The sequence below is a fragment of the Panthera onca genome, chromosome A2 (genome assembly GCF_046562875.1).
Source record: "Panthera onca isolate mPanOnc1 chromosome A2, mPanOnc1 haplotype 2, whole genome shotgun sequence".
Classification (NCBI taxonomy): domain Eukaryota; kingdom Metazoa; phylum Chordata; class Mammalia; order Carnivora; family Felidae; genus Panthera; species Panthera onca.
In genome coordinates this window covers 2465452-2477028 of record NC_138340.1, presented here as the reverse complement: position 1 = coordinate 2477028, position 11577 = coordinate 2465452, and the positions used below count along the sequence as shown (strand labels likewise).

The 11577-nt window shown below is 59.0% G+C and overlaps 1 protein-coding gene across 1 annotated transcript; it reads right to left on the bottom strand.

The window, feature by feature from the left end:
- Positions 1-1661: 1661 nt before the first annotated feature.
- On the bottom strand, positions 1662-4633 carry S1PR4 (sphingosine-1-phosphate receptor 4). Its single transcript, XM_060629827.3, has one exon. The coding sequence runs from the start codon at positions 4413-4415 to the stop codon at positions 3258-3260; it is 1158 nt and encodes a 385-aa protein (XP_060485810.1). The 5' UTR covers positions 4416-4633; the 3' UTR covers positions 1662-3257.
- Positions 4634-11577: the final 6944 nt, after the last annotated feature.

The window sequence follows — 11577 nt, the reverse complement described above, 5'->3', positions numbered from 1 at the left end:
CGGCTCACGCCGCCTCCTCCCCTGAGCCATAGTTTTCCTGCCTGGGAAATGGAGAGGTTCAGGTAATCCCTAACAAGCAGGGATCGAGACGCCACCTGCCTGCCACCCCAGCTCTGCCCCTTCTGAGGCGTGTGGCCTTGGGTACATCCCCTAAGCTCTCTGGTCCTCAGCTTCTCCATCTTTAAAATGGGGCTGATGGTGGCATTTGCCTCCTAGAGGGTTTCTGAGGGCCCAGCGAGTCGATGAACGAGGGAGGAGAGCAGCGTGTCAGGCACTGAGTAATATATATGAGGCTTTGTTCCTACTGCCGTTCATTTAAAAACACGCACATGATCGTTTGAGGGCCTCTGTAGGCCTCACCTTATCAGCATGTCCGGAAGTCAGGGGCCATCAATATCCTCGTTTTACAGGAGGAAGCCGAGGCCCGTGGTGTGTGGCAAAGCCGGAAAATGATAGCAGGTTACAGACGGCAGAAGTCAGGATTCTTGGGGACAGTACTGCTGTCTTGGGGACAGTACTGCTGTGGCCACGAGTCACACAGTACTGCTGTCTTGGGGACAGTCAGCGGGGAGGCCTGGGGTGGGGAAGAGGGAGAGGAAGAGGTTTCTGAGGCTCCGAGGGAGGCGTGCTGTCGGGTCCAGTTGTCTCGGAGCTCTGGTCACACCAGTGACCCAGACAATGCCACCGTCTCCCCCCCCCCCCCCCAGAGCTGACAGTCCAGGGGAGGAGACATATGAGTGACCAGAAGCGGGCACAGCCGCCGTCAGTGTGGGACGCGCAAGCAGCTGTGGGAGCTGAGAGGCGACCTAGGCAGGAGGGGAAATCAGGGCAGACTCCCTGGAGGAGGCGGTCCTAACGCTGATACCGAAGGGGCAGTGGGGCCGGCTCACACGGGCCCAGAGCACGGGCTCGCAGGTTCAAGGTGGATGGCCCAGGCTCCACTCACCGCAGATTCCACCAAGACCCTGCCACCACCCAGCCCGGTTGCTGCCATCACCCGTAAACGTGCCAATAAGAGTCGGAAAGATATAAGAATATCCCAGTTTATTGTGCACCCGGACACATGCCTGGAGTTTCTGTGCAACAGAAATCTCTGTGATGATGGAAATGTCCTGCATCTACACCACCCCGGACAGTGGCCACGAGCCACACGTCACTATGGAGTGCTTAAAACGTGCCTGGCGCGACCGGACGTTATGGGCTGAACTGTGCCCCCCTCAGAGCTCACGTCTGAGTCCTCAGAATGAGACTGTGTTTGGAGACAGTGTCTTTACAGAGGCGATCACGTTAAAAATGAGGTCGTTCGGTGTCCTTAGAGAAAGAAGGCCTTTGGGCACGGACACCCAGGGAGAGCGCCACGTGGAGGCAGAGCTCGGGAGGACGCTTCCACGGGCCGGGGGGGGGGGTCACGGAAGATTCCAGCAAACCACCAGAATCTAGGAGAGAGCATGGTACGGATTCCACCTCGGAGCCCCAGAGGCACCAGCCCCGCCGGCTTCTTGCTCGCAGCTTTCCAGCCTCCAGAACCACGAGAGAACGAGTGTGTATAAAGCCCCTCAGGCTGTGCCACCGACACGTGGCACCTCCAGCCGACCGAGGCACCGAGAAAGTGAATTTCAAAATTTCATTTCATTTTCGTTAACTGTAAACAGCCGCCCCCCGGGCGCCACGGCTAGCCGAAGTTTCCAGTCGCCTCACCCCTCCTCGTGCACAGGGGAAACCGAGGTCAGAGAAGAGCTGTCCTGTGCCCGCGCGGCAGGCAGGTGCTGCCCCCAGGAACGTGGCAAGACAGAGGCAGGAAGATTTGCAGGCAGGGGCTTGCCTGGAAGGAGGGAGAGAGAGGGAGCTTCCTACCAGCTGAAAGTGGCCCGCGTTGAGGGCCGTAGCCCTGCGCTGTCCAATGTGCTGGCTGCGGGTGTCACGGGCCGTTCAAACCCAAACCGAGTTCGGTTGCCCGTGGCGCTGACCACTTACCAAGTGCTCAACAGCCACGGGGGCTCCTGGAATGGGCCGCGCCTTCCTACCGCGTGCCCTGGCGAGCGCCTCCTCCCAGGGTCCCATCCGTGATGGGCCCATGTCACAGGAGGGAAGGACAAGGCAGTTAGTGCTAAAGGGAACCCCAGGGGCGCCCGCGTGGCTTGGTCGGTTGAACATCCGGCCCTTGATCTCAGCTCAGGTCTGGATCTCGGGGTCACGGGTTCGAGCCCCCCCCCCCCCCGTTAGGTTCCATGCTGGGCGTGGAGCCTACTTTAAAAAAAAAAAAAGTCAGAAGATGGAAAAGAGAAAGCTATTAGGGCTGTAGAAGTATGAGAGAAGTAAACTTTAAAAACTAATAATAATAAATAACGGGAATTCTAGAGGAGTGGGCAATTCCCTGAGGTCGGGAGGGCCAGGTTAGCCCCCAGATGGGGCCCCCACAGGGGGCAGAGGCCAGAGGCGGGGAAGAGACTGGGGGGGCCCAAGATGAGGGATGGGGCAGGGAAAGGGGAAGTGAGCGGGAGGGGCGGGGGCCCCACCTGGCAGCCCCAGAGGCCCTCACGGTTGCACACGCGCGCGCACACACACACACACACACATACACACACACACAGAGGAGTCTGTGCACGAGCAGACAGGCCAGCCCACACTGTCGGCACGCCCCGGTCTGTGCCCGCCTCCCTCCCTCACACACACTCTCATCCACACCCTGCCACTCCCCCTCACAACCACACCCCAGGTCCACACAGCCCCACGGCCCTCCCTGGCCACGGGCACACCTCCTCGCACGCCGCTCGCTGGCCCACAGCCCCACGCCGTCGTCCCTCTGCCCACACGTGAATGAGAGGGAGGCCGGGACAAACCATCACTGAGCTTCCGTGTTGCCAGGACATCAGCCCCGCAGCCGCCCCCTCGAAGCCCGGGAGCCCCCCCCCCCCCCGAGGCCGGGGGGCGGGGCCGGGACTCCCCAGAATCACCCGGGAGCTGGGGGCATACACAGCAGAGACGCTCATGCCCTCTCCGGGACCCTCCCCGCCCCCGTGAGCAGTCACCTCCTCCAGGGCGGCCACGGGACACCTGCTCGGCATCAGCAGGCCCAGGCGCCGTGGGGAGGACCACGGGGCCTCGGGACGCACCCCCGCTGGCCGCCCTGTTCCCGCCTGTCCGTCAGGACCCCCTGCTCCCTGCGCACTCCCGGCACCCCCCCTCCCCCGCCCCCCGCCGGCCCACCCCTCCCGGGGGTCCCGCGGGCCCAGAGAAGCACCCGCGCGGGCAGCGGCTCAGATGCTCCGCACGCTGGAGATGCTGGTCAGGGGCTCTCGCATCCGAAAGCTGAGCGACCGGGAGCCCCGAAAGCTGTCCCTTGGCCTCAGCGAGCTGTCCGTGGTGGAGGCCTCAGAGTGGGCCTCGGCGGCCTTGGCCAGGCAGTCCCCGGGCCCCCGCAGGCCCAGCCTGAGACACCCGCAGCAGAGGAAGCCCAGCACGGCCTGGCACACCTCGCGGCTGCGGAAGGAGTAGATGAGGGGGTTGACCGCGGAGTTGAGCACGGCCAGCGTCAGGATCCAGTCCATGCCCCGCAGGTACTCCTGTGCCCAGTCGTGGGAGCTGAAGACGTCGGCCAGCAGCAGCCCGAAGAGCGGGCCCCAGCACACCAGGAAGGCCGCCAGGATCATGAGCACCGTCTCGAGCAGCCGGCGGGCCTTGCGGCGGGCCAGCACCCGGGAGGCCTTCTGCCCGTTGGCCTGCACCACCCGGAAGATGGCCCCGTAGAGCACCATGATGGCGGCCAGGATGCAGGCGAAGACCGCCACGCAGAAGAGGATGTACTCCTTGGCGTAGAGCGGGAGCAGGCTGGAGCAGCGCCGGAAGGAGCACACGCAGTTCCAGCCGAGCAGCGGCAGCAGGCCCAGGAGGATGGCCAGCAGCCAGCACAGCCCGATGAAGCCGTAGACGCGGCCCGTCTTGCCGGCCCCGCTCCTGGCCACCGGCCGCACCATGGTGGCGAAGCGCTCGGCCGCCGTGAAGAGCAGGCTGAAGGTGGAGGCGGCCAGCGCCATGAACAGCAGGCCCTCGCGCAGGAACCACTGGGTGGGCGCCAGGAGGAAGGTGCGGGCGCCCGACAGCAGCACGTTGGCCAGGTAGGCCGCGCCGGTGAGCAGGTCGCTGAGCGTGATGTTCACCAGGCAGTAGTACACCCAGCGCCGGGACCGCATGCGGCTCACGATGGCCAGCAGCACCAGCAGGTTCTCCAGCACCACCAGGCAGCTCACGGCCACGAAGAGCCCCCGCAGGACGCCCAGGCCGCCCTCCTCGGGCCCGCCGCGCCCCGCCAGCCGGCCCGAGTGGTTGTAGTGCAGCGCGATGAGCCGGCTGTGCCCGCCGGCCGCCAGCTGCTGGCAGGACTCGGGGGCCCCGGCCGGGGACCCCGAGCCGTTCATGGCGGTCCCCTGGGACGGACTGAGGCCCCGGGGTGGCTCACCCCCGGGGCAGGGTGGAGCCACTCGCCGGGCCTCGGTTTCCTGTTATTTGAAATTTCCTGTTATGTTCGAGGTACCCCCCGCCCCAGGCCGGGGGTGAGGCCGGGGACAGGGAGGGGCATCCCAACGGTCGGCTCCCACCCCGGCTCCGGGAGGGTGCTGCGGTTGCCCCCTGCCGCGAGACCCTATCTGTGCCCCCCCCCCCCGTGGTGTGCCCCACTCCCCCCCCCCTCCCGAGAGCCCAGGGAGGGGCGAGGGCCCCAGAGGGGAGGGGAAATGGGCCCCTTTCCCGGGCTGGGCGGCTCCCCTGCCCCCCCAAGCTACCCCCTCCAGGACCCCGTCATTCTCCTCAACCGCTCCAAGCCTGCCTGGCACACAGTAGGTGCTTAATAAGTGTGTTAAGTGGCTGTGCACACAGGAGCGCCCCCAGATACCTCGTGGAAGGCATAGGCACATTTTGTTGCCATGACAGAGCCAGGCCCGGCCTGTGGTACGCTGTCCACAGAAGGGGAAACTGAGGCCAGCCGTCCCCAGTCGCCCAGGAGAACACGCAGCGGGAGGTAAACACCCAGACAGGCGCACGCGTAGGTCTCGGCCAGGACCCTCGGGATTGCCTCTCCTGTGCCTGAGCTGGGGCTGCTCCCCTCACCCCTGGATGGGGAGGGGCGGGGCTCATAGGAAAAGTGGGAGCTCACCCCCTCGTGTCTATCCTGACCCAGTCAGGCCGACTCACCTGGAGATGCTGAGGACTGGGGCATGCGCACCAGGTGGGGGAGGGGCGGGGGTGGGGCACGAGTCCAGCCGGGTCCTGGGGAATCCGAGTCGGGGAGGCGTAGCTACAAGGGGCTCCAACATCCCCATAAGTCTTGGCGGTCACGATGAGACTGGGGCCGAGGGCGGACCAGCCTGCACCCCTTCCCTTTGTTCAGTGTTCAGCCCTGGGAGCAGGGCAGGTACCGGGAGCCGCAGACAGAGGTGCTGCCTGGGGACTCAGGAGCATCTTCTCACTGGAGGTGACCAAGCAGAAACAGGTCTGAGGAGGAGGTTGTGGGAACAAGGGCTGCCCAGACAGTGGGGGTGTGAGGCTGGGGCAGGGGGACACGCCAGGGAGCACCCCCGAAGAGCTGAGCACTGAGCCTCAGCCTCAACTTCACAAGGAACCACCAAACTCAGGCACATTCACAGAGACACGCTGTGTGTCCTGATGCTGAGCCTGGACCTTGAAATGGTCCCTGATCCTGCATTGAGCCCTGATCCTGGACTGAGCCCTGATCCTAGACCGAGCCCTGATCCAAGTCTCAGCCCTGATCTCGGACTGAGCCCTGATCTCAGGCTCAGCCCTAAGCCAAATTGAGCCTTGAGCCCAGGCTCAGCCATGATCCTGGGCTTAACCCTGATCTTGGACCGAGCCCTGATCCCGGACTGAGCCCTGATCCTGGACTGAGCCCTGAGCCCAGGCTCAGCCCTAATCCTAGACTGATCCCTGATCCCTGGCTGAACCCTGACCTTGGCTGAGTGGGTGACCATAGACTGACCACAACCCTGACTCTGGCTGACACCTGGCCCAGAGCTGAACTCTGATCTCAAGCTGAGCCCCAATTCTAGTTGAGCCGGGCCTCCGCCTAAGCCCCACTCCAGCTGCAACTCGGACCCCGGTCTCAGAGAGCGAATTCAGGACTAAAGTAAATGTTATGAGAGAGCAGAGTTTGACTAACAAGGCCAAGCTATCCAACAATGACCTTCTGCCACGAATTACCTGCCGCCTAGTGGAAGGCCCTATGCACACCGTACCTTATTTAATCTCATGATTATCCCCATGCTACAAAAGAGCCATCCCCCCTCTAGAAACCTGCCCAAAGTATGCATGCAAATGGTTATTCATTGTTGTTGGTAAATGCAAAATATTACAAGCAGCCCCAACGTCTGCCCCCAAGAAAGAGGCCGATGAGCGACGCTGCACGTAGCGTGGAGCGCCACACGGCTGTGAGCGTGAGTGAGTGGATGGGCGTGGCCTCCAGGACGTATGGTTAAGGGGGTGGGGGCGGGGCGGGGGATACAAAAGGCTATACGTAGGGCGCTACCTTCTGCAAAGCGAAGAAGGGGAAATAAGGCCCCGATCTGCTTGCTTTTGCAAAAGACACACAGGACAGATAAACCAGGAACCCGTGAAATTGGTTCCCTGCGGGGGGTAGGGGGGCGGGTAGAGTTGAAATAAATGGACAGCGGTGGGACTGACACCCTATGAGCATTCCTCATAGTTTTCAAGCTCTGAGTACACTTGCCATAGTTTACAATGAAATTAACTCAGCAAGGGTGCAGGGGAAAAGCTCCAGGATATGGATCAGAAACAGAAAACAGGTGAAACGAACTGTGTTTCAGATGAAAACCATGACCGCCCAGAAATAGAGGAGAACCAGCCCGTGCAACCTTTGGGCACGACACTTTTTCTAAAGACGAAAGGAACTGACCAAAAAAAAAAAAAAAAAAAGTCGTTGTTTAGTACATTTGTTTTCAGGACTGGCAGGGTGTAGTCATTCTGAAAGTCTCATGTGTATTATGGGACTGAGCAAAGTAGCGAGGGTACTGATGTTAGTAAGAAGCAGGTCTTGGGGCGCCTGGGTGGCTCAGTCGGTTGAGCGTCCGACTTCGGCTCGGGTCACGATCTCAGGGTCCGTGAGTTCGAGCCCCGCGTCGGGCTCTGTGCGGACAGCTCGGAGCCCGGAGCCTGCTTCGGATTCTGTGTGTCTCTCTCTCTGCCCCTCCCCTGTTCACGCTCTGTCTCTGTCTCAAGAATAAATAAACATTAAAAAAAGAAGAAGAAGAAGAAGAAGAAGCAGGTGTTCACAGAGGAGCATATAAGACGTCAACATGGGTAGGAGAGCACAGGAAACAACCTCGGAGGGAACGTATCAGCGAGGACCGTGACGATTTACTTTATTTCATTTTTTTAAGTTTCTTTATCTTGAGCGAGACAGAGAGAGAGAATCCCAAGCAGCCTCCACACCATCAGCACAGAGCCCAATGTGGGGCTTGAACTCACGAACAGTGAGATCATGACCTGAGCCGAAACCAAGAGTCAGATGCTTAACCTACTGAGCCACCCTGGCGCCCCGGGCCCCGTGATGATTTAGACAAAAATCTATTTCATAACTCTGTCCACTGAGACCAGCCAATAACAACAGTTGCATCTAGCCCCTAGATCAGATCTTGGCTTTTGAATATCGCCTCCAGGGCTCCTGGGAGAAATGGCTGATTCCGGGAGTGGGGCAGGGAGAGTGCCACGCGAGCCTGGAAGTTCATGGTGGGCCAGGAAGTCAGGACGGGGACCTGTCAGAGACACAGGGGCCAGCCTGACAGGGCGGCTGCTGGCCCAGCCTGGAGCGATCTGGGCATCGGTACTGAGCGACCTTAAAATTGAGAGAGACTCAAAGTAGTGGTTGGGCGCCAGGGGGGCGGGGGGGGGGGGACAGCCAGTGTTCGATGGGGACAGAGTTCAGTTTCACAAGAGATGGACGGCTGCACAGCATTGGGGATGGTTTAACGCCACTGAACCGGGCATTGGAAGTGGTTGAGATGGTCAATTTTATGTTCAAGTGCGGTTTATCCCAATAAAACCAATTAGGGGAAAGAAAAAAAAAAAAAAAAAAAAAAGAAGACTCTCTCCATATCCTGCAGCTCCACCGGTAAACGTCCCCCCGATAACGGAGTCAGAACAGTCATCTCTTTGTGACCTCTCCAGCAACAACTGGCCCAGGCAAGAGTCGACACTGGGAGTTAAATGACTGCGTGGGGTCCCTGGGAGCAGGGCATTTGCATAATCTCAAAGTATCTTCCCACGGATCACTTTTTCTTCTTTTCTTTCTTTTTTTTCTTAACGTTTATTCATTTTTGAGACATGGAGACAGAGCATGAGCGGGGAAGGGGCAGAGAGAGAGAGAGAGAGAGGGAGACACAGAACCCGAGGCAGGCTCCGGGCTCTGAGCCGTCGGCACAGAGCCCGACGCGGGGCTCGAACCCACTGACCGCGAGATCGTGACCTGAGCCCAAGTCGGGCGCTTAACCGACCGAGCCACCCAGGCGTCACCCAGGTGACGGGGACTGGTCACTGCTCGGATATTCCCGCCAGGGGTGTGTGCCAGCAGACAGACTCGCCCTGAGGCACATCCCACAGAATAACTGACCTGTACACTTTCCAAGGTCTGTTCATTGACAACGGGTGGCGTTTTGGAGGAAAGGTTTGTGATGTGTCCGACTCACTCTCAAACTAGTTGGGAAAATGGAGGAAAAGATTTTCTATCCAACATATCATATATTCTTAGACAACGTGTATGGAGAGATCCCAAGCAAGAGGTTAACCACGGGCGGATCCAGCTCTGGGAGTTAGACTTTTTCTGCGAGGGGCCAAATAGTAACTATTTTCAGCTTTGTGGGCCAGACAGTCTCTGTCACAATGACTCAACTCTGCGGGGGGCGCCTGGGGGGGCGGGGGGGCTCTGTCGGTTGAGCGTCCGACTTCGGCTCAGGTCATGATCTCGCGGTCCGTGGGTTCGAGCCCCATGTGGGGTCTGTGCTGACAGCTCGGAGCCTGGAGGCTGCTTCACATTCTGTGTCTCCCCGTCTCCCGGCCCCTCCCTTGCTCGTGCTCTGTCTCTCTCTGTCTCTCAATTTAAACAAACAAAAAAACAAAAAAACAAAAAAAACAACCAATTACCCAACGCTGCTGTTGTAGCAGAAGTGGGCGGGGACAATATGTAAATGAATTGGCCACGTGCCGGTAAAACTCCATTTGCCAAAACAGGCTCAGCACAGGTCGTTGGTGAGTCCCTGACCTATAGATAAAGGGTTCACGGGAGTTCACTGTCCTCGTTTCGCAACTTGTTGCCTCACTTTGTGGTCAGGTTGTGGTCCCTGAATATCACTTCCCATGAAAAGGAAGCAGGGCTCCTTGGAGAAATGGCCGGGTGCAGGGTGCAGGGTTGGGGCTGGGCGAGCGTGGGAGGAGCTAACGGCGGCTGTCTGTGCCCGGCTAAGAACTCTTCGGGGCAGCTGGGGACGTGTCCTTCTGTGTCTGGCTCCTGTCACCGCGCACAGTGGCCTCCAGATCCGTCCACGTGGTGGCAGGTGGCAAGATATCCTAACTCTTTAAAAAAGCTTATGTATTTATTGAGAGAGAGAGACAGTGAGCAGGAGAGGGATAGAGAGGGGAGGAGAGAATCCCAAGGTCGATCCCACGAACCACGAGATCACGACCTGAGCTGAAATCAAGACTCAGACGCTCCACCCCCTGAGCCACCCAGACGCCCCGGGACGTCTTAACTTTTTAAGGCTGGACGGTCCTGCAGCGTGTGTATGGGCCGCATCGAGTTTCTCCTTCATCCATCACTGGACTCGGGGGCTGCTTCCGCGTCCCGCCTGCTGTGAATAACGCTGCTGGGAACACGGGTGTGCGAATATCGCTTCAAGACCCTTTCAGTTCTTCTGAGTGGTTTTTAAATAGAGTATTCCAGGCAATAGATGCAGAGAAAACGAAAGCATTAGGCTATCGCCCCGCTCTAGCCGTGGCCAATGCTGTGTCTAAGGAATGTTCTCCAGTGGCCGCTACGACCATTAGGAGAAAGGCTCATGGGGAAATTCGTGATGGACGAATCGGACTGATGCCCCCTCTGTCCAGGGATCAGCGTTAAGACAAAAGAGAGAGAGTGAACTTGACGTTCGGCTACGCGTCTCCTGGAGAGGGACGTGGACACGGGGACTGGCACGACGAGAATCAAGCAAGCGTTCTGTGTCCTCGGGGGGGCTTACAGCGGCGTCCTGAAAGTCCACTCACGTTTCCAGACAGATCAGCTTGAGGCGTCCCGGGGAATGGGGAGGGAGTACGTTAGTCGACGCCTGGGAGGCCACTCGCCCAGTCGGGAGGCTGGGATACGGGACAAATGACCTGGTTTCTTCGACAGATCAATGGCAGCGAGAAAAAGGTCGTTGGATGTGTACAGATGAAAAGAGTTTGTCCCCGAAGTGGCCAAACACCACGCGTGGGCTTTGTCTGTGAGAAAACGCCTGCGGGATCTGACCGTCCGCGAGCAGACGTGACGCCCCCGTGGGCCCAGTCCGGCGACACGCTGAGCGGGTCCCAGCATCGCTCCCGAGGGAGTCTTGCCAAAAATGCACGGGGTCAGTCAAATCAAGAGCAAATACCAGACAAACCCGGGCTTTGGGAACCGAACAGAACCCTTCCCAGGGGCCGTGAGGGACAAAGACGAGCCACCCCGGAATGAGGGCACAGAGCCAACACAGCACGATCAGGGATCCTGGACCAGGAAAGGGGCGTCCACGGAAGGCTGGCCAATTTGGAACAAAGTCCACGGGCTAGCTAGACTTTGGAGGCGGGAGGCCTTCTGTCTCAGAAGGGGGCCCTCAAGTGCGTGATGATGAAACGGCGCGAGGTCAAGGGTAATCAGAGTCACCACGAGGCAGGTGTGGTGGGGCCAGGAGGAGGGAGGGCCGGAAATGGGCCAGCCAGGAAGGGTCAATGCCAACTGACTGCATACGGATGGGGGTTTTCGGTCCCGGGCTCGGGCTCAGCTTACACTTTCTGCCCATGACACTTTCAGGGGCCTGTGCGAATCTCTTTCATTCCTTTTTGAAATTAGAAGAAGGAAACAAATACAACCATCATGAATATGTAACAGTGAGCCCCCTCTGGATTTCACTGGTCTTTCTACCAACACAGTTGTTAAGAAAACAGCTTTTAAGGGGCACGTGATGGCTCAGTCGGTTAAGTATCTGACTTCGGCTCAGGTCATGATTTCATGGTTCGTGGGTTCGAGTGCCGCGTCGGGCTCTGTGCTGACAGCTCGGAGCCCGGAGCCTGCTTCGGATTCTGAGTCTCCCTCTTTCTCTGCCCCTCCCCCATGCACGCACGGTCTCTCTCTCTCTCTCTCTCTCCTTCTCAAAAATAAACATTAAATTTTTTTTTAACAAGAAAACAATTTTTAACAGTTGCTTCTGGAGGACGAGACCTATGAAAGCAATAACGTCTTGAGCCCACAGAAGTCCCAGCGCGGCTTTGCCTCACCTCCCTGTTTTCGTAGGTTTGGTATTTTCCACGATCAGAAAAAAAAAA

Bases quoted from the DNA above. Each gene is read 5' to 3' on its own strand.
- S1PR4 (XM_060629827.3), bottom strand. From the start codon at position 4,415: ATGAACGGCTCGGGGTCCCCGGCCGGGGCCCCCGAGTCCTGCCAGCAG.